Source organism: Prorops nasuta, unplaced genomic scaffold (assembly GCF_024137725.1).
Source record: "Prorops nasuta isolate Cenicafe-Biocafe unplaced genomic scaffold, Cenicafe_Pnas_1.2 PNAS00014, whole genome shotgun sequence".
Classification (NCBI taxonomy): domain Eukaryota; kingdom Metazoa; phylum Arthropoda; class Insecta; order Hymenoptera; family Bethylidae; genus Prorops; species Prorops nasuta.
In genome coordinates, this window is record NW_027116811.1 from 5,411,150 (window position 1) to 5,436,498 (window position 25,349).

General features: G+C 29.0%; 1 protein-coding gene and 2 long non-coding RNA genes across 4 annotated transcripts; 2 read left to right on the forward strand and 1 right to left on the reverse strand.

Moving 5' to 3' along the window:
* The first annotated feature begins 5,156 nt into the window (after window positions 1-5,156).
* On the forward strand, window positions 5,157-6,486 carry LOC136778536 (uncharacterized). The gene is made up of 4 exons (XR_010823444.1): window positions 5,157-5,216; window positions 5,289-5,540; window positions 5,719-5,876; window positions 5,989-6,486. It is a non-coding gene; the product is annotated as an uncharacterized lncRNA (long non-coding RNA).
* A 4,111-nt stretch (window positions 6,487-10,597) lies between these two features.
* Window positions 10,598-11,611, reverse strand: LOC136778552 (uncharacterized). The gene is made up of 4 exons (XR_010823455.1): window positions 11,552-11,611; window positions 11,228-11,479; window positions 10,892-11,049; window positions 10,598-10,779 (listed from the first exon to the last, which is right to left on the reverse strand). It is a non-coding gene; the product is annotated as an uncharacterized lncRNA (long non-coding RNA).
* Window positions 11,612-21,413: 9,802 nt separating this feature from the next.
* LOC136778535 (CDAN1-interacting nuclease 1) lies at window positions 21,414-22,865 on the forward strand. 2 transcript variants are annotated; one of them, XM_066735469.1, is made up of 6 exons: window positions 21,414-21,655; window positions 21,723-21,827; window positions 21,893-22,020; window positions 22,104-22,183; window positions 22,288-22,337; window positions 22,467-22,865. In XM_066735469.1, the coding sequence occupies exons 1-6, from the start codon at window positions 21,558-21,560 to the stop codon at window positions 22,849-22,851; spliced, it is 846 nt and encodes a 281-aa protein (XP_066591566.1). In that variant the 5' UTR covers window positions 21,414-21,557; the 3' UTR covers window positions 22,852-22,865. The 2 variants fall into 2 exon arrangements, with proteins under 2 accessions (XP_066591566.1, XP_066591567.1); XM_066735470.1 differs by having other exon boundaries at window positions 21,500-21,655; window positions 21,761-21,827.
* The last annotated feature ends 2,484 nt before the right edge of the window (window positions 22,866-25,349 follow it).

A 25,349-nucleotide genomic window follows, 5' to 3' on the forward strand; every position in this document is an offset into this window, starting at 1 on the left:
TCTAGGGAGTTTGTCCGTAGCTGTCAAATGGCGCGATTAACCCTCAATTTTGGAGCGTAAACAAAAGTAATATTTTCGGAAAACGATTGCGGAAAAGAAGGAAGGATTTTAATACATAACAGAGAAGAAAAAATATATCAGATGAATATAAATTAATAACACAAAATGAAAATTATTGTGAATTTATAAAGAGATATACTTTGTGGTTATTTTATTTCTGTTACAGGCTAAATCCTATTCTTCATGAATTTAAAGCGCAGGAAAGAAATACTTAAAGAACAATGATTGAAAAGGACTAATTTATAAAGCATTTCTGTGTGGCCCAATAGTTTCATTAATTGTGACGTGATGTTATAATAGTGAATGTGTAAGAAAGATTGCTGCGTATGCAAAGAAATTTTATTATAAAATAATAATGATGTTTAATAATGTTTTGATTCCTATTATTACAAATTAAAGTTAGTTCAATAAAAATATTATTTTAATTTCTTCCTTAACCATACACAATTTCTATATACGTACATAGTAATTACATATTCTTGCAGAACCTATCTTTAAGCTACTCTTAACTAAATTACAACTATTTTAAATCTACAGTTCATAATTATTTACTTCAATGAATTTTTTTTTTCAAAGTGAGACAAATTGCGTAGAGTTTCTGCAAATTTCTTATTAGTCTGTCACATTCTTCGACTTATTACCTTTTATGATATTTATATGACTCCTTTGCACTATTTTCTTCTAGTCTATAACAGATAACAATAATTTTATTATCAATTTTAAATACATGCATATTAAGATGATTATGTTGATATGTAATTAATTTTATAAATATTGGAACGATTGTTAAACCATTGTCTTATTAAATTTGGAAAATTGGCATTTGAATGATGCTATTTAAATTGGGCCTCTTTTCTGTGAGATATGTTTTCATAATACTTGGATAGATAAAGTTCCTTAAAAGTTATATGTGTATAATACTGAGTTCATCTTATTTTTTAGCTTTAAGTAGTTTTCCAGCTATGTGTTTGAATATACATTTTGAATATAGAATACTCTTATTTCCTTACTCTTATTATAATGTTGTCAGGATTGATAGAAAGATATTTCAATCATCTGAAAATGATAGGATATACATATGACAACTGGATAAATTAAAGTTTTAGGACAGATAAGTCTCATGAACAAATGGGAATAATAAAATAAGTATTGCTTATTGGGAATGGATGTCCAAATATGTAGTTGGAAAATATAATTTGAAGCTAAAAACAAGATGAACTTAGCACTATACATAAACATATTGGTCAACAATATCCTCTCAAATGGAAGGAAAAGATATCATGTGGATGAGGTGCCAAACATATTTAAGTACAATAAGTCCAGTGTCCATTCTTCAAATTTAATATGGCAATAGTTTACCAATTATCCTAATTATTATAGAAATAATTAGACAGCAGAATAAGCATATCTGAGCATATTTGAAAATATTTAGAGAATTATTGGTATATGTGCAGTTCAAAACTAGAAGAAGAAGGAACAATCAAGACAAATAAATGTCATACGAGATGAGGAAGCATATGTGACGGATCAATAAGAAATTAGCAGAAATTTTACACAATTTGTCTCACATTGAATAATAAAAATCATTGAAGTAAATAGTTATGACCTGCAGATTTAAAATAGTTGCAATTTAGTTAGAGTAGCTTAAAGATAGGTTCTACAAGAATATATAATTACTATTTACATATAGAATTTGTGTGTGGTTAAGGAAGAAATTAAAATAATAAATTTTAATTGAACTAGCTTTAATTTATAATAATAGGAATCAAAACATTATCCTACATTATTATTATTTTGTAATAAAATTTCTTTGTATACACAGCATTCGCTTATACATTCACTATTACAACATTATGTCACAATTATTGAAATCACTGGGTCACACAGAAATGCTTTATAAATTAGTACTTTTTCATTCATTGTTCTTTAAGTATTTCTTTCCTGCGATTTAAACTCATGAAGAATAGGATTTAGCCTGTAACAGAAATAAAATAACCACAAAGTATATATTTCCTTATAAATTCACAATAATTTTCATTTTTTTTTATTAATTTATACTCATCTGATATATTTTGTCTTCTCTGTTATGTATTAAAATCCTTCCTTCTTTTCCGCAATCGTTTTCCGAAAATATTATTTTTGTTTATGATACGAAATTGAGGGTTAATCGCGCCATTTGACAGCTACGGACAAACTCCCTAGAAATCCCTTCGCCCCTCAGATTCCTACTTCCCCTCGCCATACGCAAGATTTCTGCACCCAACTGGGCCAGTGTTGCCAGAAAGTAGACCGTCGGTCTACAGAATTTCCCCCTCCACTTACCACCACAGATGCAGGCTCGCTTGCGTGAGCCATCCCCGCTTCTACCGCTGCTCGATGGTCACGAACACAAGTAGAAGCGTCCGTACATGTGTCGACTGGCTTCGCTCGCTCTCGCCTATCCTCGGATTAAAGAGAGAGCGGAGATACTTTCTCGGACCTCTCTGTCTTTCTCGCTGTTAGCGTCTAGCAGAAGTTCGAGGCAAAATCTTTCCGCTTCGCTTTGCCGAAAATCTACGAATATTTTATGTTATTTACATTTGCAGCCTAATGCCTTTATACATGTTTTTCAGCATTTTATATAAGCATTGACTTATTTAAATCAATAATAAATTAAGGAAATGCGTATTTGATATATAATAATTATTTTAACTACAATTTCATCGTTATATTTCGCTTATTTCCGTAAAAGCTGCATTTCATTAATTTATTATTGATTTTCGTAAGTCAATGGTCATTAAAAAAAAATTTAATTTTAAAAAAAAAAAGTAATCGGCAGGAATCGAACCCGGATCCACGAATCGCCACGCGGTTACCTTACCGCCTAGACCACAAAGCTTCTTCGGTGCACCGTAGGCAGAAAGTCTTCTTAAGGACTTGAAATCTTCTTTTGCACCGTATAAATAAACGAGCAACCGACAGCTTTATTCATTATTATTCTGTCATAATGGTACAAAAATTAAAGAATAATTATATATTGAATAGTTTTCAAAAGCTGTTCCAATAGCCAAGGACGGAAACTACGAGCGTTGATTATATTTATCTTCGTTCTTGGCTATTGGAACAGCTTTTGAAAACTATTCAATATATAATTATTCTTTAATTTTTGTACCATTATGACAGAATAATAATGAATAAAGCTGTCGGTTGCTCGTTCATTTATACGGTGCAAAAGAAGATTTCAAGTCCTTAAGAAGACTTTCTGCCTACGGTGCACCGAAGAAGCTTTGTGGTCTAGGCGGTAAGGTAACCGCGTGGCGATTCGTGGATCCGGGTTCGATTCCTGCCGATTACTTTTTTTTTTTAAAATTAAATTTTTTTTTAATGACCATTGACTTACGAAAATCAATAATAAATTAATGAAATGCAGATTTTACGGAAATAAGCGAAATATAACGATGAAATTATAGTTAAAATAATTATTATATATCAAATACGCATTTTCTTAATTTATTATTGATTTAAATAAGTCAATGCTCATAAATAAATATGCTGAAAAAATCATGTATAAAGGCATTGGGCTGCAAATGTAAATGACATCGAATATTGGTAGATTTTCGGCAAAGCGAAACGGAAAGATTTTGCCTCGACTCTTCTGCTAGACGCTAACAGCGAGAAAGACAGAGAGGTCCGAGAAAATATCTCCGCTCTCTCTTTAGTGCGCTCTAGTTGAGATCGGAATTAAACTCTTTTCACTCCGACGGAGCTTTCCCTAGAATTCCCTATTCACTCCGTCTAGTAATTCTGTGTCCGGGAGCAAGTTAGAGAGTGAATAGGGAATATGGAAGAGCTGTGATAGCTAATTGCTATTCTATCCCCACTTCTAAAAGGAAAATAGGGGTAAGGATAAATAAGAAATATTGGCACTAATTGGGAGCTCCGTCTGACTAGTTTAAGCGGGAAAGAAGCAAAATTGACAAATGTTGGTTTCATTATTTTGGAATTAAATTTCAAACGTTTGTTTATATAAATCTAAGGGCCTGATAAAGTAATTGAAATAAAATTTAAAATAATACAATATCGTGTATAGTTAAAAAATTAATCTTTTATTTCTTTTTAACAGTTGTTATGAATAATGAATTTAGTTCGTGTAGACTCTACCAATTTTAATTTAATTTATTTTGATAAAATAAAAATGGATGTCCTACTGCAAGAAAAAAGTAGTGAGTAGTTTATAAAATTAATTTAAAAATATATGGAGGGATAAAGTAGCTACTGGAATTTTTCATTTTTGCTGTACTACTAAATTATTGCGATTAATTGAAAGAAGACAGTTATCAAAATAAATTAAATTAAAATTGGTAGAGTCTACACGAACTATATTCATTATTCATAACAACTGTTAAAAAGAAATAAAAGATTAATTTTTTAACTATACACGATATTGTATTATTTTAAATTTTATTTCACTTACTTTATCAGGCCCTTAGATTTATATAAACAAACGTTTGAAATTTAATTCCAAAATAATGAAACCAACATTTGTCAATTTTGCTTCTTTCCCGCTTAAACTAGTCAGACGGAGCTCCCAATTAGTGCCAATATTTCTTATTTATCCTTACCCCTATTTTCCTTTTAGAAGTGGGGATAGAATAGCAATTAGCTATCACAGCTCTTCCATATTCCCTATTCACTCTCTAACTTGCTCCCGGACACAGAATTACTAGACGGAGTGAATAGGGAATTCTAGGGAAAGCTCCGTCGGAGTGAAAAGAGTTTAATTCCGAACTCAACTTCTGGCAGCAATGCATATCTGTTTTACCCTATTCTAAGCTTAACGCTCGTGCTTCGTGGTCTCTTCCGATAGATGGCGTTAGGGGTTAGATGGACCAGACGCGTTTGCCAACACCAGCGCCGCCTACCGGTAGGGATTGCCTCGGGACCAAGGTTGCCAAGTGTAGTACTTTCGGTACTACCGTAGGGTAGGTGACATTTTCGCCTACAACTTTTCTTTTAATGAGTATCGACTCTATGTATTCGTAACTTATGACATGGCGCTAGTGTTAAATAATAAGGTTGGCAAAACTTAAAAGAAAGTACGGCTCATTTATGAAAATATTTTGAAAATGTCGTTTTGACAGCAAGAGGTTATATGCGCCAGATATTTCGGCAATTAAGTGAGTTTTTTATTGTTTAGATTTAATTAATTAAATAATAGGTAAGATTAAGTACTTTGTATTATTTTTCAGATTAAAGTAAGGAAGATAATTAAATTGATGTCATTGGAAGATATAAATACTTGGCAAACATTTAAGTAATCAGATGAGTATATTAATTACATTACCTGAATTAAATAATTAATAAAAGATTAAATACTTTGTGTGTTATCGTTTTTCAGATTAAAACAAGGAATACTTCAGAAAAGATGCCAATAATTATGATGCAAGGACTTTCTCATTAATAAATTGAGTACTATTAAATTAATGTTCTCAAAACAAAAGGTAATTTAACAGATATTACATAAAGTAGCCATGTAAATGGTTGACATATACTGTATTATACCGAATAATCAGTATTTTCATATAATAATGCTACGGTAAGGTGTAGGTGTATATTTATAGCATTCTAGCCTTTACGTAGTAATATTGAATGAATATAATGATTGTATGTATTTTTCAGTTAATACTAACGTCTGTCAAGAATCTTCTTTGTTATTCAAGATTAAATTACTAAGCCAATAATGGAAAATTTAAGATATTTCTTTAAAGTTAGAAATTTTATGTTGGAAGAAAATAGGAAATAGCAGGTATAAGCAGTATAAGGCACTTAGTTATTACGTAAGTTATTTTTAATATATCTACATACAATAAAATATGAAAACAAGCAAAAATAACATGTTATTTAATAATTGCATTGCTTAAACACTAAAGTTCTTTTGTTTTTTTCTAGATAAAAGGCATTTTCTTTGACAGTGTTCTTCCTCACAATTATCACACCATACGATCCCAGAGTGAAACCCTTTAGTTAGTGAAAGGAACAGCCAAAACTTAAATTATAACAAAGTGTGCAGATGTGACTAGTAACGTTTAAATTATTTTAATTTTAAAGTTAAAAACAGTTTTTAAAGACTGAAATATTATTCAGTAATATATATAATAACAGTCATAAATCTAATAAAAACTATATGATTCAACAATATAGATAACGTGCAGTATAAACATACATATATATATAATAAGATATAAAATGGCATAGCATATGGATAATGAAATATTTATACGTATCTTCAATGTTAAAAGGAAACACAAAATTCACAAAGGATTAAAATTGATTGAAAACAAAGAATTTTGTTTATTCAATATTATTCTTCGTGGATCAAGAAATGGCAACAACCCTGAAAAAAAATGTTAATATTAATAATTTTATCAGATTAAGAGTTATTTTGAAAATTGTATATGGCATGTTATTTTATTGATGATAATATTAATATACCATTTCTTTCCAAATATTATACTACTAATGCACAAAATGTAAATAATTTATTACTGCTCTTATTTAATGATGTAATTATTATTTACCAATAAGTTAAGAAGTGTATAAGATTGTATTACGTTTGTAAGGTGTAAACATATACCTGAATTCTTACATAATTTCTTAAATTTCAACATAAAACTTTTATTTTTAAACATTGATTCATTTAAAAAGTTATTAATAGTTTGTGTTTCTTGGCTTTCGTCCAGGTTATCAAAAACTTTCCATTTTCTATTAAGCCAGGTATTATAAATATTAGTTCTTTCATTTTTATATTTCTTATTCATGTGCTGAATTTTATATAATTTTATTATTCTTATTAATCGAACTACAAAAAGACAAGTTATTAAATTTTTTATAGATAATACCTAATTTAGTGTTATTTGAACAAATCCACTACATCAATTAATCGTAGTGACTTTCATACATACTAATAAATTTATAAACATGGGGATGTTGCCCTAATGTTTGTTTAAACCACCTGTGGTATCTTTCCTGTTTATTATTACATCTGACGTATTTTTTAAACACAGAAAGAGTGTTTCTATCAATCTTTTGCATCCAAAAGTTTTTCAAATATTTAAGCAATGGTAAAAGATGTTTTTTTAAATTTTTATTTTTTGATATGTCTAGTGATATTAGTTGAAAACCTTTATTCATTAGATGTGGCGGCAAGAGAGGAATATTATATAACTTTCTCAAAAACGTCCATATTTTGCATTTCATGCTATCAGTTAATATTTTCGTATTGTTTAAAAGTTTTAACTGCTTCGCTTTTTTTCTAACATTCTGAAAATTAGGTGAATCTCAAACATATCAAAGAGAGAGAGAGAGAGAGAGAGAGAGAGGTTCATGCAAAACAACATCAAATCTTAGTTGAAGTCAATTAAAGTGAATTTAATTTTTTGTAATAGAGCTTATCCATCAATGTTATTAAAATAAAATTTTACGAGAAATAATAGTTTACAAAGTTTCTTTTTGGATACTTTTTACAATCCCAACATTATATATTAACATAGAGGTTCTATTAATTAGATGCACCACTTACGTAAACGAAATGAAAATAACATCCCGTTAATTCACTTGTAGAAAAATTTCTTTTTATCGAATTTTGGAGTGCTCTTTCGTAATCTGTAATCCAAATCTTGGGCTTAGCTTTATGAAGAATTTTTATTTTTATAAATTGAAATAATTTATCATATAAGCGCCCTGTTTTATTATTAACCAATGCCCAAATTATTGGAATAGCCTAGATTTTATCAATTTTAAATTATAGTTTCAACTGTATATTCATATAAATTTGAAATATAATATATTTCTAAGCCAACTTAGACTCTATTTTACCTTATCTCCATAATTGGTCATTATTGTGATTATTTGGTATATATTTTTTAATCTAGGAGTAGTGTCGAAAGTCCCATCTGCAGAAAATATCTGACAGTTTTTTAAAGAATTTATTATCTTTTTATCGTATAATATAATAAATTTTATATCTCCTTCTACATATTCCAATATTTCTAGCTTATGTTTCTCTTTGCCTATTTGGAAATTTAAATATTTTTCCCATTCTTTTGATGACAATATTCTTTCAAAATCTTCAATTAAAACAGGGATTTTTATACTATTATCCTTCCTCCAACTTCTTATAGTTCTGCTAAATTTTTTAAAACATAATGTTTTTGCACCTTTACAGTTTCTGTAAATTATATTTTTCATTACCCTTATAGTGTGCTATAGTATTTAATACATATTGTGCAAATATCTCATGAACGAATGCATTTTAATAAAAAAATCTTTCAAATAATAGTTTCAAGATTTACGAAGATCTATTTAATAATTAATTGGCTGAAAGTGGAGTAATAAAGGTGAAGTGAATGCAACTTTATTTTTCTTAAATGGAACTTTCTATTTTATAATATATATATACACTTATTGAAGCTTTTTCAAGAATTTTCCAAATCCCGCTTGCTCTAATTTGAAATCTCACCAAAGTATTTACGAGGGATTACCATTTAAAATTACATGTATGTATATTGATCATCAATTTAGCTAAAGTTTCGTGCGAATCGCTACACGCACACATATACGCATACAGATTCTCATCTACGTATATTTTCAAATTCAAATCTTCGTAACTCGTGGAAGAAATTGATTATACACGTATATAGGTAATTCCAATTAAAAAATATAAAATGACTATCACTTATTGACATCTATCGCAGCATAAGAGTGAAATATGATTATCGTTTTGCAAAATGAATCTACGTTAATCATTTGCTTAGAAGATTTTCTTTTAAAATGTATATCGCTCATGAAATATTCAAGTATTTTCATAAGTATATATATTGAAGAGCCTAGATGTATTTAAAATAATTATAGAACTTTACTTCAATGATATTTCATCATAAGCATCTTTTGCAGTACATGGGATATTTCGAACATACTGTTTGACTTCCTTCCTAAAATTTGCCTCTGTATGTTTATTTTTATCAACAGGATGGTTGTGTATTCTAAGTTGTAGGAAATTTTCTTCGTTATCAATAAATTTGGCAGTGCCTGGACATTCATCATTTTTACATTTTAGATAACTATATAAAAAAAACCATATAAAATTATCAAGCACACTATGCATATCATTGGAGACATTTTTGATACCATATATTAACATTATACTTATTCTTATTAATACATACGTAGTCGATGTGCCATTTTTCCTTTTGTATGTTTTTTTTATATTGTACATTTGTCCATCTTTATAAATTTTAGTCTTATATAAACAATTTCTTCGACTCATCTTTGTAATTAAAGTTATTATATTTATTCTTATAAATGCTAAATCCGAATGTAAAGAAAATTAGACACCTATATAAATAGTTCTGGAATAAGTTATGCAAATTCTTGAGAAATTATATCTGATTAATTATAGTAAAACTTACTGAAATGAGTACCGTTGCAAAAATTTTAAAGTTTTTACAATATTCGCATATCTTATATTGTTTTTTAACCGTGATATTCATGATTTGAACATCAAGTATATACTTTAACGGACGAATTTTAATTTTCTGTTATGTATAAATAGAAAAGTAATTAAGAGTTTAAACAGCTTATTTAGTCGAATAATTGTACAATAAATCATTCTAAACATTTTACGTATTATTTTTGCTTTAATAGTAGGAACATCAGAATTCGTTCATATGCTCTATAAGGAAGGACGCGTCAAAATCATGATTTTTAAACATGATTTTATTGATTTACCGGCGGTGTATAGACACATTCAAATTTCGTACGTACCTTTCAAACAATAACTGTTTGTAACAGTAGCTATACCGTAAATAATTATGATGAATTATTTAATGTCCATTTCACAAGACTGTAAACTAGAGACTAATATCGCGTACGACAGGTGGCATATTATGTATGACTATCATTCGTAAGATCCTAAGGTGTTTATAAACTTATTTTGTTCCATACCATACATTCTATGAATCACTTATCATATAGTAAACGAATAATCATACATAATAAGTCACCTAGTTGTCATGCGGTATTAGTCCCGAGATTACAGTTTTGTGTTAATTGAAATTAAATAATTACATCATTAAATAAGAGCAGTAATAAATTATTTACATTTTGTGCATTAGTAGTATAATATTTGGAAAGAAATGGTATATTAATATTATCATCAATAAAAATAACATGCCATATACAATTTTCAAAATAACTCTTAATCTGATAAAATTATTAATATTAACATTTTTTTTCAGGGTTGTTGCCATTTCTTGATCCACGAAGAATAATATTGAATAAACAAAATTCTTTGTTTTCAATCAATTTTAATCCTTTGTGAATTTTGTGTTTCCTTTTAACATTGAAGATACGTATAAATATTTCATTATCCATATGCTATGCCATTTTATATCTTATTATATATATATGTATGTTTATACTGCACGTTATCTATATTGTTCAATCATATAGTTTTTATTAGATTTATGACTGTTATTATATATATTACTGAATAATATTTCAGTCTTTAAAAACTGTTTTTAACTTTAAAATTAAAATAATTTAAACGTTACTAGTCACATCTGCACACTTTGTTATAATTTAAGTTTTGGCTGTTCCTTTCACTAACTAAAGGGTTTCACTCTGGGATCGTATGGTGTGATAATTGTGAGGAAGAACACTGTCAAAGAAAATGCCTTTTATCTAGAAAAAAACAAAAGAACTTTAGTGTTTAAGCAATGCAATTATTAAATAACATGTTATTTTTGCTTGTTTTCATATTTTATTGTATGTAGATATATTAAAAATAACTTACGTAATAACTAAGTGCCTTATACTGCTTATACCTGCTATTTCCTATTTTCTTCCAACATAAAATTTCTAACTTTAAAGAAATATCTTAAATTTTCCATTATTGGCTTAGTAATTTAATCTTGAATAACAAAGAAGATTCTTGACAGACGTTAGTATTAACTGAAAAATACATACAATCATTATATTCATTCAATATTACTACGTAAAGGCTAGAATGCTATAAATATACACCTACACCTTACCGTAGCATTATTATATGAAAATACTGATTATTCGGTATAATACAGTATATGTCAACCATTTACATGGCTACTTTATGTAATATCTGTTAAATTACCTTTTGTTTTGAGAACATTAATTTAATAGTACTCAATTTATTAATGAGAAAGTCCTTGCATCATAATTATTGGCATCTTTTCTGAAGTATTCCTTGTTTTAATCTGAAAAACGATAACACACAAAGTATTTAATCTTTTATTAATTATTTAATTCAGGTAATGTAATTAATATACTCATCTGATTACTTAAATGTTTGCCAAGTATTTATATCTTCCAATGACATCAATTTAATTATCTTCCTTACTTTAATCTGAAAAATAATACAAAGTACTTAATCTTACCTATTATTTAATTAATTAAATCTAAACAATAAAAAACTCACTTAATTGCCGAAATATCTGGCGCATATAACCTCTTGCTGTCAAAACGACATTTTCAAAATATTTTCATAAATGAGCCGTACTTTCTTTTAAGTTTTGCCAACCTTATTATTTAACACTAGCGCCATGTCATAAGTTACGAATACATAGAGTCGATACTCATTAAAAGAAAAGTTGTAGGCGAAAATGTCACCTACCTACCGTAGTACCCAAAAGCGACATATCCTATAGCGTAGTACTATTTTGGGTACTACGCTATAGTCGCTGCTGATACTACTGGTCGGCGGAAATACGTCAGAGGGTAGAGACTGTAGAGGGACCGCAATATAGATATTTCTAATTACTAATTTCAAAATACATAATGCATGGTCCGTGAGCCAAGACAAATGTTAGTATATACATACCACAAGTTATAAAGTAATATAAAGAAATAAAGTGACAGTTTTAATCTTACTGACAGCTGATGTACTGATGGTATAAGTGAATAAATAAAGTGACGAAATTTGTAAAATGTACATAAAAATAATTTTTAAAAGTATATAAAGGACTGAACATTTTAGATAAGTATAACAATAAATTTTATAATATAAAATGTAAGATATAAATATTTTGTGGTACTTTGTGGGATTTTATTTCAGATTAAATTATAGTAATGTGTTTACTATGTCACTGTGCTGAGGATGGAGCTATGCAGATTTTCAAAATTAAAATAAAGGAATAGACTAAACATAATGTGGTTATAGTGTCATCGTTGAGATTCAAACTATGTTAATTGAGACGGATAATAAAATAAACGAGTCAAAAAACTGGGTAAATACAATAATAAATAAAGAAGCTGACAAATTAGATATATAATATAAAATGTAAGATATTTTATAGTACTTTCTGGGATTTTATTTCAGATTAAATTATAGTAATGTATTTACTATGTCACTACTGAGGATGGAGCTATGTGGATTGAACATTAAAATGAAAGGAATAGATTCACCATATTATGGTTACTGTGTCATCGCTGAGGATCAAACTGTGTTAATTGAGATGAATATTAAAATAAACAAGTCAACACATTGGGTAAATACGATACAAATAAAGAAGCTGACAGATTACATTTGTAATTTCAAATGTAAGATTTTATATAGTACGTTTTGGGATTTTGTTTCAGATTAAATTATTGTAAAGTGTTTACTATGTCAATGCTGAGAATGGAGCTATGTGGATTGAACATTAAAACAAAAGGAATAGATTCACCATAATGTTGTTTCTGTGTCATCGCTGATGAGGATCAAACTGTGTTAATTGAGACAGACATTAAAATAAATGAGTCAGCATTTTGGGTAAATACAATAATAAATAAAGAAAATGACAGAATAAATATATAATATAAAATGTAAGATGTTTTATAGTACTTTGTGGGATTTTGTTTCAGATTAAATTATAGTAATGTACGTGTGTTTACTGTATCACTGCTGAGGATGAAGCTATGTGGATCGAACATTAAAAGAAAAGAATAGATTCACCATAATGTGGTTACTGTGTCATCGCTGAGGATCAAACTGTGATAATTGAGATGAATATTAAAATAAAGAAGCTGACAGATTAGATATATAATATAACATGTTAGATATTTTACAGTACTTTGTGGGATTTTATTTAAAGTTAATATATGTAAAATAAAATTTTTGTTTTCTTTTTACAATTGTATCTATATTAATTACTATATGTTGCAATCTCTTAAAATTAAGCCTCTGCTTTTATTAGCAAACTAATAGTTCCACACGGCAGTGATGCCAGAATCAAGCTTTTAGCAACAAAAATGAAGATAGGCGCTAGCCAGCAGGAGTATAGAAAATTTAAAGGGAAGCGGTACAAACACAACTATGCCTGGAGAGCATAGGTGTGATTTGGACTTCAGGCAACATTGGCTTTAGAAGAAGAGCGACTACCGCTAACCGTGACATTTTTACGTGTTATCCGTGTGAAGTGGTGCTGCGTTTACCTAAAAACTCAAAGCAAATAAAAATGCTTTTCCTAAATTGATTTGTAATATTGATAAAATGGTCAAATGTAGCCATTAATTAATTAGATTTGGTAATAAATACAGAAAATGCGTTTTATTATAACAAATGAGTTGAGGTAAAATAAACTCAATGTTTTTATATTAATCTGTTAACAAATGCATTTTTTTATTTATTATTGAGTCCAATAAATTAATCGTTATTAAAAAAAAAATTCCTTGTAATGAAAAAAAAAATGAAAAAATTCTAAACTTCACCAAGACTCGAACACGAGCCCACCGCATGACAAACGACAACCTTACCACCTGCGCTACAGCGCTCACTTGATGTACCAAGAGCAAAACAGCCTTTTAAAGACTGACTACAATTCTTTCACTAACTCGTCATAAACGATCAAGAATTAGCTGCAATAATAAATACATTTATCTCCATAGCATTATTGCACTAAATTTATTATGTTTTTAATTTGAAGCATACATTTTACATGAAGATACGATACTTTAAGGATGTTCATGCAATACTTTAAATACAAAACTATTCATATGCTGGTTTATCATAGTTATTCGACTACATATAACAAATATTATAATATTACTTAATTAATTTATGATAGTTGAGCATATGAGTAGTTTTGTATATAGAGTACTGAATGGTTTTAAATTATCATATCTTCATGCAAAATGTATGCTTCAAATTAAAAACAATAAATTTAGTACAATAATGCTATGTAGATAAATGTATTTATTATTACAGCTAATTCTTGATCGTTTATGACGAGTTAGTGAAAGAATTGTAGTCAGTCTTTAAAAGGCTGTTTTGCTCTTGGTACATCAAGTGAGCGCTGTAGCGCAGGCGGTAAGGTTGCCGTTTGTCATGCGGTGGGCTCGTGTTCGAGTCTTGGTGAAGATTAAAATTTTTTCATTTTTTGTTTCATTACAAAGAATGTTTTTTTTAATAACCGTTAACTTATTGGACTCAATAATAAATAAAAAAATGCATTTGTTAACAAATTAATATAAAAACATTGAGTTTATTTTACCTCAACTCATTTGTTATAATAAAACGCATTTTTTGTATTTATTACCAAATCTAATTAATTAATGGCTACATTTGACCATTTTATCAAAATTAAAAATCAATTTAGGAAAAGCATTTTTATTTTATTTATTCACTTATACCATAAGTACATCAACTGTCAGATAGATCAAAGCTGTCACTACTCCTTATTTCTTTATTACACTTTATTTTTCCGTATACTAACATTTGTCTTCGTTCACGCCGTTCACGGTGACAGGCTGTGAATATAATATATATAATTTTTGATATATTACGTTCTGCATTTAAGATGGCTACTGACGTATTTCCGCTGGCAGTATACTTTGTGCAGTCTGCATTCCTTATATCAAAATTCACTTACTATAGAGCGTAGTACTATTCAAGATGGCGGACTTGGCAACCTTGCTCGGGACGGACCTCACGGACCTCGCGAGCAATTTCCCGTTTCATCTCTGGTTACAGTAAAAAGTGCTAGTAAGTTCGTGACGTCATGAATATTCCCTAGAACTCTTGCAGCAACTTATGAGTATACTGTAAAGCCTACGGCACACTATGCTGGATTTCGTGCTAGAATGCTTGCTAGAATTGTGAAGACCAATGATGATTCAGTTGTGAATTAAATATAATAGGTGCATTCCTTTTACACCAAAACTCAGTTAAATCTCAGTTATGTGACTCAGTTGAGTACAGTTTATGTTACTTAAATTGTATACAAATGAGTCGATCAAACTCACTTTAGGAGTAAAAGGAAAGCAACTAATAATCTCATTGGTCTTCACAAATCTAGCAAGCATTCTAGCACGAAATCCAGCAGAGTCGGCGACATTTTCCCACCCGCTTATAGTAATTTTTATAATATACAGTTGGCAACTCTGAACTCATGAATCATAAAATATCAGATTAAAACTTAAGGCGTAATATTGGCCGGAAGTTTTGGTTTTTGACAGCTTTAAAAGGTATTGTGTATTTGATATCAAGTATGATTTCAATGCACAAATATTATTTTTTGAATGAAAGTGCTAAACACAATATAAATAAAAATGAAGATAATTAAGCATGCTAGCTATAATATGCAAAAGGAAAATAATATTTCTGCTATATTTTATTTAATGTAAAGTAGTGGGGATTAACTGTCTTAAATATTTAATAAAACTTTACTAATATTAACTGAAAATAAAAAGTAATGATTTCTTTTTTAGGTTGGAGAAAAGCAACTTAATGTGGAAATGGTTATAATGTGCAAGATAAGAAATATCACTGAAGCTATAGCATATATCAGATAAGTTACAAATTATTTGCCTTTATATTATCAACTTTTACACAAAGAAAATGAATAGTGTTACTTTGTGAAAATTTTAATTCCTTCCGCAGGCTGTACAATTAACTCTCATTCATCCTGCAAATGTTATCGACAAGAATAATCTGGATGTTGGACTTCAAAGTAATGTCCCCTCGACAATTTATTGGTATACATATGATAGGAGCAATAATGTTGATTTACTTTGTGCTGCTAGAGGAATATACAAATAAAGTGACAAATAAACCCATTGCATATATGTGAACATTTCCAGGTAAAAATACAATTTCAACTATTTAACTGTGGTTGATATTAACGTTAATCTATCTCAGAATATATTGTAATCTGATTTATATTTATGTAAAAAATACTTACTTTAAATAATTTTCCCATTTTTATATTGCAGATACTTTGAAATGAATTGTCACTGAAAATTTAAATACTATTAAAATGTTTAAAAACACCACATTTAAATCCAGAGAAAAAAAAGGTGTCGTAAAAATGTTGAAATTCTCCATTTTTTTGAACAAATTGAAAAAATAATGCAAGAAAAAAATTATGAGGAAATTACAAACTTATTTGACAACCTAGAAGAAGTGCAGCAATTAAAAAACAAAGAAAAGGAAAATATGATTCTTCAATTACAAAATATTAAATTAAAACAAATTGATAACATTATATATAAACAAAACTTAATTCCACAAATTGAAATAGATAAAGATTCATACGATAACTTTGTAGATCAGTTAATATTATTAAAGAATCGATATTGGAAGATGGATGAAGATGTATATTTATCTTTGAAATAATAAATAGAAATAATTAAATAAATATGTTAGTTTAATTGTTAAATAGATATTTAACTGCTTACTTGCTTATCTTTGCAATATTATTAATTTGAATGTATCTTTGATAGATTAGTAATTGAAACTATCTTTTATTGCTCTTGTAAATCAATAACCAAATAGAACTTTTTGTTACAATTCGAAAGTCCTGTTATTCTACATATATCAATAACATTGCCAGCAAAAAGAAATAATTAAGACCTACAAAGAAATTAAAATTTCTATACCCACACAAACACACAGACCTATTACATTTTCTTATTGTAAGAATTGATAATATGGATAGAAACAATTTACAATTATTTGGGACCAAATTTATATACCGAACTAAGCTTGAACTTTAGTGTTGTAATTAATTGAAATATAGACGAGTTAAGCATTATATTGAAAGTTAATTGGGATCAATCTAATAAAACCATGATAATGTTTTGTTCCACTTATAAAATTGCTATACGATACTACAACTGATGATATCTCTGATTATGTATATTATAACTGCTTTCACATTGAAATAAAACATTTATGATCTAAATAAGAAATTATTACTCTATTTTCACCTAAAATTAATTTGTCTTATTAAAAATATTTAGACCATCTAAGGCAACCGTCTTATTAAAATAAAAAAGGGAATATATTACTGTTTAGATATCAACCACAGTTAAATAGTTGAAAATTGTATTTTTACCTGGAAATGTTTACATATATGCAATGGTTTTATTTGTCGCTTTATTTGTATATTCCTCTAGCAGCACAAAGTAAACCAACATTATTGCTCCTATCATATGTATACCAATAAATTGTCGAGGGGACATTACTTTGAAGTCCAACATCCAGGTTACTCTTGTCGATAACATTTGCAAGATGAATGAGAGTTAATTGTACAGCCTGCGGAAGGAATTAAAATTTTCACAAAGTAACACTTATTCATTTTCTTTGTGTAAAAGTTGATAATATAAAGGCAAATAATTTGTAACTTATCTGATATATGCTATAGCTTCAGTGGTATTTCTTATCTTGCACATTATAACCATTTCCATATTAAGTTGCTTTTCTCCAACCTAAAAAAGAAATCATTACTTTTTATTTTCAGTTAATATTAGTAAAGTTTTGTTAAATATTTAAGACAGTTAATCCCCACTACTTTACATTAAATAAAATATAGCAGAAATATTATTTTCATTTTGCATATTATAGCTAGCGTGCTTAATTATCTTCATTTTTATTTATATTGTGTTTAGCACTTTCACTCAAAAAATAATATTTGTGCATTGAAATATTTGAAATCATACTTCATATCAAATACACAATTGTACCTTTCAAAGCTGTCAAAAACCAAAACTTCCGGCCAATATTACGCCTTAAGTTTTAATCTGATATTTTATGATTCATGAGTTCAGAATTGCCAACTATATATTATAAAAATTTCTATAAGCGGGTGGGAAAATGTCGCCAACTCATCCAGCATAGGTTGCTTTTCAGTTAAGCCTACGGCACACTATGCTGGATTTCGTGCTAGAATGCTTGCTAGATTTGTGAGGACCAATGAGATTATTATATTTAATTCACAACTGAATCATCATTGGTCTTCACAATTCTAGCAAGCATTCTAGCACGAAATCCAGCATAGTGTGCCGTAGGCTTAAGCCAGAGATGAAACGGGAGATTGCTCATGCGAGGTCCCGAGGCAATCCCTACCGGTAGGCGGCGCTGGTGTTGGCAAACGCGTGTCTCTAACCCCTAACGCCATCTATCGGAAGAGACCACGAAGCACGAGCGTTAAGCTTAGAATAGGGTAAAACATATATGCATTGTTGCCAGAAAGCGGAATAAAGAGAGAGCGGAGATATTTTCTCGGACCTCTCTGTCTTTCTCGCTGTTAGCTTCTAGCAGAAGAGTCGAGGCAAAATCTTTCCGTTTCGCTTTGCCGAAAATCTACCAATATTCGATGTCATTTATATTTGCAGGCCAATGCCTTTATACATGATTTTTTCAGCATATTTATTTATCAGCATTGACTTATTTAAATCAATAATAAATTAAGGAAATGCGTATTTGATATATAATAATTATTTTAACTATAATTTCATCGTTATATTTCGCTTATTTCCGTAAAATCTGCATTTCTTTAGTTTATTATTGATTATTGTAAGTCAATGGCAATTTAAAAAAATTTAATCTTAAAAAAAAAAGAAAAGCACCGATCAGGAATCGAACCCGGACCCACGAATCGCCATGCGATTACCTTACTGCCTAGACCACGAGGCTTCTTCAGTGCACCGTAAACAGATAGTCTTTTTAAGGGCTTGAAATCTTCTTTTAAACCATATAAATAAACGAGCAACCGACAGTTTTATTCATTATTATTCTGTCATAATGGTACACAAATTAAGGAATAATTATATTTTGAATAGTTTTCAAAAGCTTTTCCAATAGCCAAGAACGAAGATAAATAATCAACGCTCGCAGTTTCCGTTCTTGGTTATTGGAAAAGCTTTTGAAAATCTACATTATATAATTATTCTTTAATTTGTGTACCATTATGATAGAATAATAATGAATAAAGCTGTCGGTTGCTCGTTTATTTATATGGTTTAAAAGAAGATTTCAAGCCCTTAAAAAGACTATCTGTTTACGGTGCGCTGAAGAAGCTTCGTGGTCTAGGCGGTAAGGTAATCGCGTGGCGATTCGTTGGTCCGGGTTCGATTCCTGTGCTGGGATTCTGTAACTTCCCAGCGATGATTGTCGGAATCGCTAACTACCGATAGTTGTCGCTTGCAGTAACGAAAAGAGCGATTCTGTAACTTCCGTCTATATATGCATTCAGTAACTAGTTATCGACAACTTTCGGTAATTGAATCGAGTTACCGAGAGATATCGCTAAGAGCGATTCTGTAACACAAAGTTTTCGATAATTGGTGTTAAAAATGGCGGTCGCTACCGAATTCTATCGTTAACTTAACGACGACCGTGATAGGCGTCGGTAGATGTTTACCGAGAAAGTAAATATAATAAATGTCACAAATATTTCTTAAATTAATATTTAGAAATCACAAAAAAGTACTTACAATAAATTTTCTTTATAAATTAAGGCTTACAGTAAAAATCGTAGGAAATAAAATTTAATATTTTTCCAATTTTTATATTTAAAAATAAATATATATATATATATATGCAGAGGTTTTCTCTCAAATATAGAATTAATTGTATTATTTAACTATAGCACACAGGCACTAACTGTACATTGTCTAACTCAAAAAAATGTTAAAACATTAATTTTTACTACTTATTTTAATTAAAATATACTTACGTTTTAATACTTCTTTTAAATAAAATATGATAATTTTGCTATAGTAAGAATTGCTATAGTCAAAAATGATATAGTCAAGTAACACAAAAATTCCTATTTCGGTTGGTATTAATACACCAATATTACCAGCTTCCCTAGAACCTTAACGAATTTTATCGTTATCGTACAAATATGAGTTGCACCGACTATTGTCGTAAAGCTAAAGTTACAGAATCGCTCATTCGTTAGCGCAAGCGATAACTGTCGGTAGTTAGCGATACCGACAGCTGTCGTTAAGGGGTTTGACCCACTTGAGGCCAAAAACACTCACAATATAATAGTTGATGTGGTATATATTATTTATTACGATCATTGTGAGTTTTTGGTGGAATGCGTGCAAGGAAAAGCAAAGGTTTATAAACGTTATTCGTCGGATAAATTTTATATTAGTACCGTTGAACCTCTAGCGACATCTATCTCGGTCGTTGTTAAGTTATAACGATATTTTTAGTTTTCCTTTCAATAAAAAACTCAGTGAAATATCAATTCTCAGCTAAATGATTCGGTTTAGTACAATTTATATTAACTTCAATTGTTCGTAACTCCGTCGCTTAACTAAGATTGTACTAAGAGTTTTCTTAAGAAGGAAAGGTACGTTTATTCGGTAGGATTCGGTAGGTTACCGACAGTACCGACATTACAAGCGACAATCATCGCTGACTCTGAGTTACAGAATCGCACTTAGCGATTTCTGTCGGTAACTGGACTTAACGATACCGAAAGTTGTCGCTAAGAGTTACAGAATCCCACTACTGATCGGTACTTTTCTTTTTTTTTTAAGATTAAATTTTTTTAAATTGCCATTGACTTACAATAATCAATAATAAACTAAAGAAATGCAGATTTTACGGAAATAAGCGAAATATAACGATGAAATTATAGTTAAAATAATTATTATATATCAAATACGCATTTCCTTAATTTATTATTGATTTAAATAAGTCAGTGCTGATAAATAAATATGCTGAAAAAATCATGTATAAAGGCATTGGCCTGCAAATATAAATGACATCGAATATTGGTAGATTTTCGGCAAAGCGAAACGGAAAGATTTTGCCTCGACTCTTCTGCTAGAAGCTAACAGCGAGAAAGACAGAGAGGTCCGAGAAAATATCTCCGCTCTCTCTTTATTCCGCTTTCTGGCAACAATGCATATATGTTTTACCCTATTCTAAGCTTAACGCTCGTGCTTCGTGGTCTCTTCCGATAGATGGCGTTAGGGGTTAGATGGACCTGAGACACGCGTTTGCCAACACCAGCGCCGCCTACCGGTAGGGATTGCCTCGGGGTCGGGACCTCGCATGAGCAATCTCCCGTTTCATCTCTGCTTAAGCTATAGCGGAACGGTATTAATTTCACTTTAAGTACATACTCACAGTAAATAACGGAACGCGCCCTGTATATAAAGATATTTTGCATTTTTTTGTTTGTGTTAATCATTTTTCCATAATGAAGCCTGAACAGTATTATGACATTTTATTAAATATTAGAAAATTTAAAGGGCTTTCTAAGGACTGTGCCAAAATGTTGATAAAAAAATATGCTAGGTGAGTTAAAACTTATGAATTGATTTGTTTATCTTATTAGTTTTCTAAAATAAAATTACTATTTTAGCATTCCATCCAATACTTTATATAGTATACTTTCTTTAGAAATTCAGCAGAAGATGAAAATATCTCATGCAAAGTTATTTGGTAGTTGTAAGAATTACTATGATACGTAAGTATGATAATGAATTATTTGTCTTTGTTTACAAAAAATAAACCATACTGAATTAATTGCAGCTACTTGGAGGCTGTTGAACAAGGACAATCATGTGGAATTTTATTGAATATGTCTAAAAAAATTGGTGCTCCTCCTGCCTTGTTAGCTAAAAATATACTAGAAAAACATTATAGTGGAAATAATAATGGTAATTGAATTAAAGTTTTGTCTCTTTAATAAAATTACAGAATGCTTAATGAAATATAAAAACTTAATTTTTAACTCTTTCAGTAACTAAAAGTGATATTGCTAAGTTTTTGAAGGACACAACTCTAATAGAGCATAAAGGTCTAGCATATGAAATTTATTTGGTAAGAAATGTTTTGTCAATTTATCAGGCACCAAAATAATGTTAACTTATTCTATTGAAAGTATAAAGTAAATTATAAAATACTAATATTAATATTATTTATAGTGTGTTATATATGATGATCTGTATGGTCCTGTGGCAGATGCAATTGGGTTGTAAGTATATATTTGATAAATTATAAATTCATTGTTCTCATACTGATGCTATACAAAATCTAAGATAAATTTGTGGCAAATATCACAGCATTTAATTTCATAATACTTAAGGGTAATATCAAATTTCAGGTCAATAGGCCAAGAATATGAATTAATATTACAAAACCATCTTAAAGAACGAAATATTGCTTTTCGTGATGAAGAATTTTTAAGGACCCAAGGATATGACAAAACTCCAGATGTAAAGCTTGAGATACCCATAGCACTAAATGGCTTCGTTATTAATTGGATTGAATCAAAAGCTCGATTTGGCAATGTAGAAATTCATCAAAAGTATATAAAAGAACAATTTTTAAGTTATTGGAATAGGTTTGGAACAGGCCTAGTTATTTATTGGTTTGGATTTCTTGATGTCTTGAGCGAATGTAATGAGAAAAAATTTATCATTATGGACCGCTTTCCTAAAAATATCATCTATATGGATCCTCAATGTATTAAGCCATGTAACACTTGATTATAGATGCAGAATAATTAGCTTAAATTATGTGAAATTTAAATATTTGTATTTCATTTTAATCTCTAACTGAATCAAACAATCTTTAGTTTTGTAATTTTGTACATATTTTTTTATTCTGGTAGTATATAAATATTTTGATTATACATACATTTGTTATGGAAATCAACTTTAAAAATATATGAGAATAGTTACCTGGTGGATCAAATATTGGAATTAGTATTAAAAAGCCTAGGGTTGAATGACACAAATTTTGTAATACTAAATCAAATTGAAATACAAATAAGATTATATCTTTTAAATTATGTGAGTGAGAAATTTAAAAAATGTTTGATATGAATAATTGCTTTTATTATAAATAATATAAAATATGCAATTAACTAAAATATTTTTTAAATTATGTCACTTTTTTGTCTGTACTGAATATCTGAAAGACCTTTTCATCTGTAAAAATTAAAAATTCTTGAGATAGTAGTAGTTAATGAAATCTTCAGTATTTAATATTTTTTCATTTTCATCAATTGACTTAAAACGAGTAATAATATATTTTGAGTTATTGGTTATTACTTAAATAATTATCTTGTTTGATCCAATTGACTATTTTTACTTAACAGCACTTTTGTTATTAAAAATGTATTAAATCGATAAGTTATAATGAATATTATGATTCCAAATAATCTCAAGTATATTTAGTTTTTTTATTACCACTAATTATTTATTTATATATTTTACAACATACAGTCGGAGTCTTTAATCGCCTTGGGTAATTATCTTGAGATATTAATAAAATGTGAAACAATTTTTCAAGTAAAAATTGTTTGATCTTGAAGGAGACATAAAATGATAACATTGGTTTGACCTTGAAACATGCTATAGAGGTCACGTACAGTTAGAAAATTTTAAATGTAACCCTTCACTTTTAATTGTGTATTTTTGTAACTTCTCTTAAGGGTTTCAAAAAATCTAGTTTCGTTTCATCCGATAATTTACGAGATATTACGTTTTGAAATTATATTTAGTTGTATGTTTTGCTGAAGTAGTGTGCGTGACCTTTATAGCTACCCCGCAAAGTGGTTCATTTACGTATAATTTTAAATCGAAATATCCCCTAAATGACTAAATGAAATAAATAAATGTAATGACGGTTTGAGGAATAGCTCTTGAAATAAAATACAAAAATATACAATTTGAAAATTGGGGTTTTATTTAAAAAATTCCAGATGATTTTCACATGATCTTCAAATGATGTCTTCGGGTCAAGCTAATGTTACCACCTTACGTCCCAATAGACGTGAACAAATTTTTATTTAAAACATTTTATGTACATCTCTAGATATTTATTTAGACGATTAAAATGGCTCACTCTGTATACATAAAGTGTTCAGTTGGAAGGTGTCCATCCAAAAAATGGATACAGGGGAAAGAATTTTAAGCCATGTATAACAATAAAAAAATGTTAGATTTAGCCTGATTTAGCCTACATATTAAATTTTGAATCCGTTATATTTCATCTAACTTCACTGTGTACTAAGAAAGAGTTAACTGAAAGGTCGACAAATCAATTTCCCCTACATTCTGCTCCCAAAAAATTGACGATTTAAATTTTTTTTTATTATAATGGAGAACACTTTTACTAACTAGGGGATTTTCCACGTGTTTACTATTTGAATGAGAAGTCTCTAATTTCAAATTTCGGATTCTAATTTTTATTTTCCTTTAGAGTTAATTATATGTGTATTTAAATTTTTTATCTGTTTTTAGAATAAATTTTAAACTAAGACGTTAATTATACACAAGAATTCATGTAAAAATATTTATTTTTCACTTAAATTGAATCAAGTATAGATTTTAAACAGTTTTTTAAACATATGTGATTAGTCAATCAAAAGATGAATATTTTCATGCGAAGTTAGAATTTGACCCTCTAGGCGTTTGTTGAGTAGTGTTCCCTATTTCTAAAATCGGGGGCTAACGCGATACAAGTTAATTTACTACAAAATAGCATGGCAAGAATGATTCAATTTTCTACTCCTTACTAGTTATTCTAATAATCAGAGGTTTTTCCAAGCGAAACATGATCAAAAGAGCAATGTCATTGACTCGTTCATTCAATAGAAAAAGAGCAGAGTCGCTGAAGTGTTCAGCTAATAGAGATAGTTTGAAGCAAATAATTAATAATATTTGATGGAAGTTTTTCTTTTAAATCCTTTCCTCTATCAAGAATTTTCGAGTTGGTACCCTCACTCTAAACACTCTATACATAGTATACAGGGTGTCCCATTTTAAATAACGACTTGAAATATTTAATAAAAATTACGTTTACGAAAAAATGATTTAACTAAAAGTTGTATGACTTTAATGTGGACATACACGTTTGTCATTAATCTGAACTTGAATTATTACTTTTGAATTAAGAGTCCTACTTTTATATTGCATATTCTTGTAGCTTATCTAAAAAGACTATGATAATATTAATCTTATATCAATGTATCATTTCA

Bases quoted from the DNA above. Each gene is read 5' to 3' on its own strand.
- LOC136778535 (XM_066735469.1), top strand. From the start codon at position 21,558: ATGAAGCCTGAACAGTATTATGACATTTTATTAAATATTAGAAAATTT. The intron at 21,656-21,722 runs GTGAGTTAAAAC...TTACTATTTTAG, and splicing joins TTGATAAAAAAATATGCTAG to CATTCCATCCAATACTTTAT. The intron at 22,184-22,287 runs GTAAGAAATGTT...TATTATTTATAG, and splicing joins TAGCATATGAAATTTATTTG to TGTGTTATATATGATGATCT.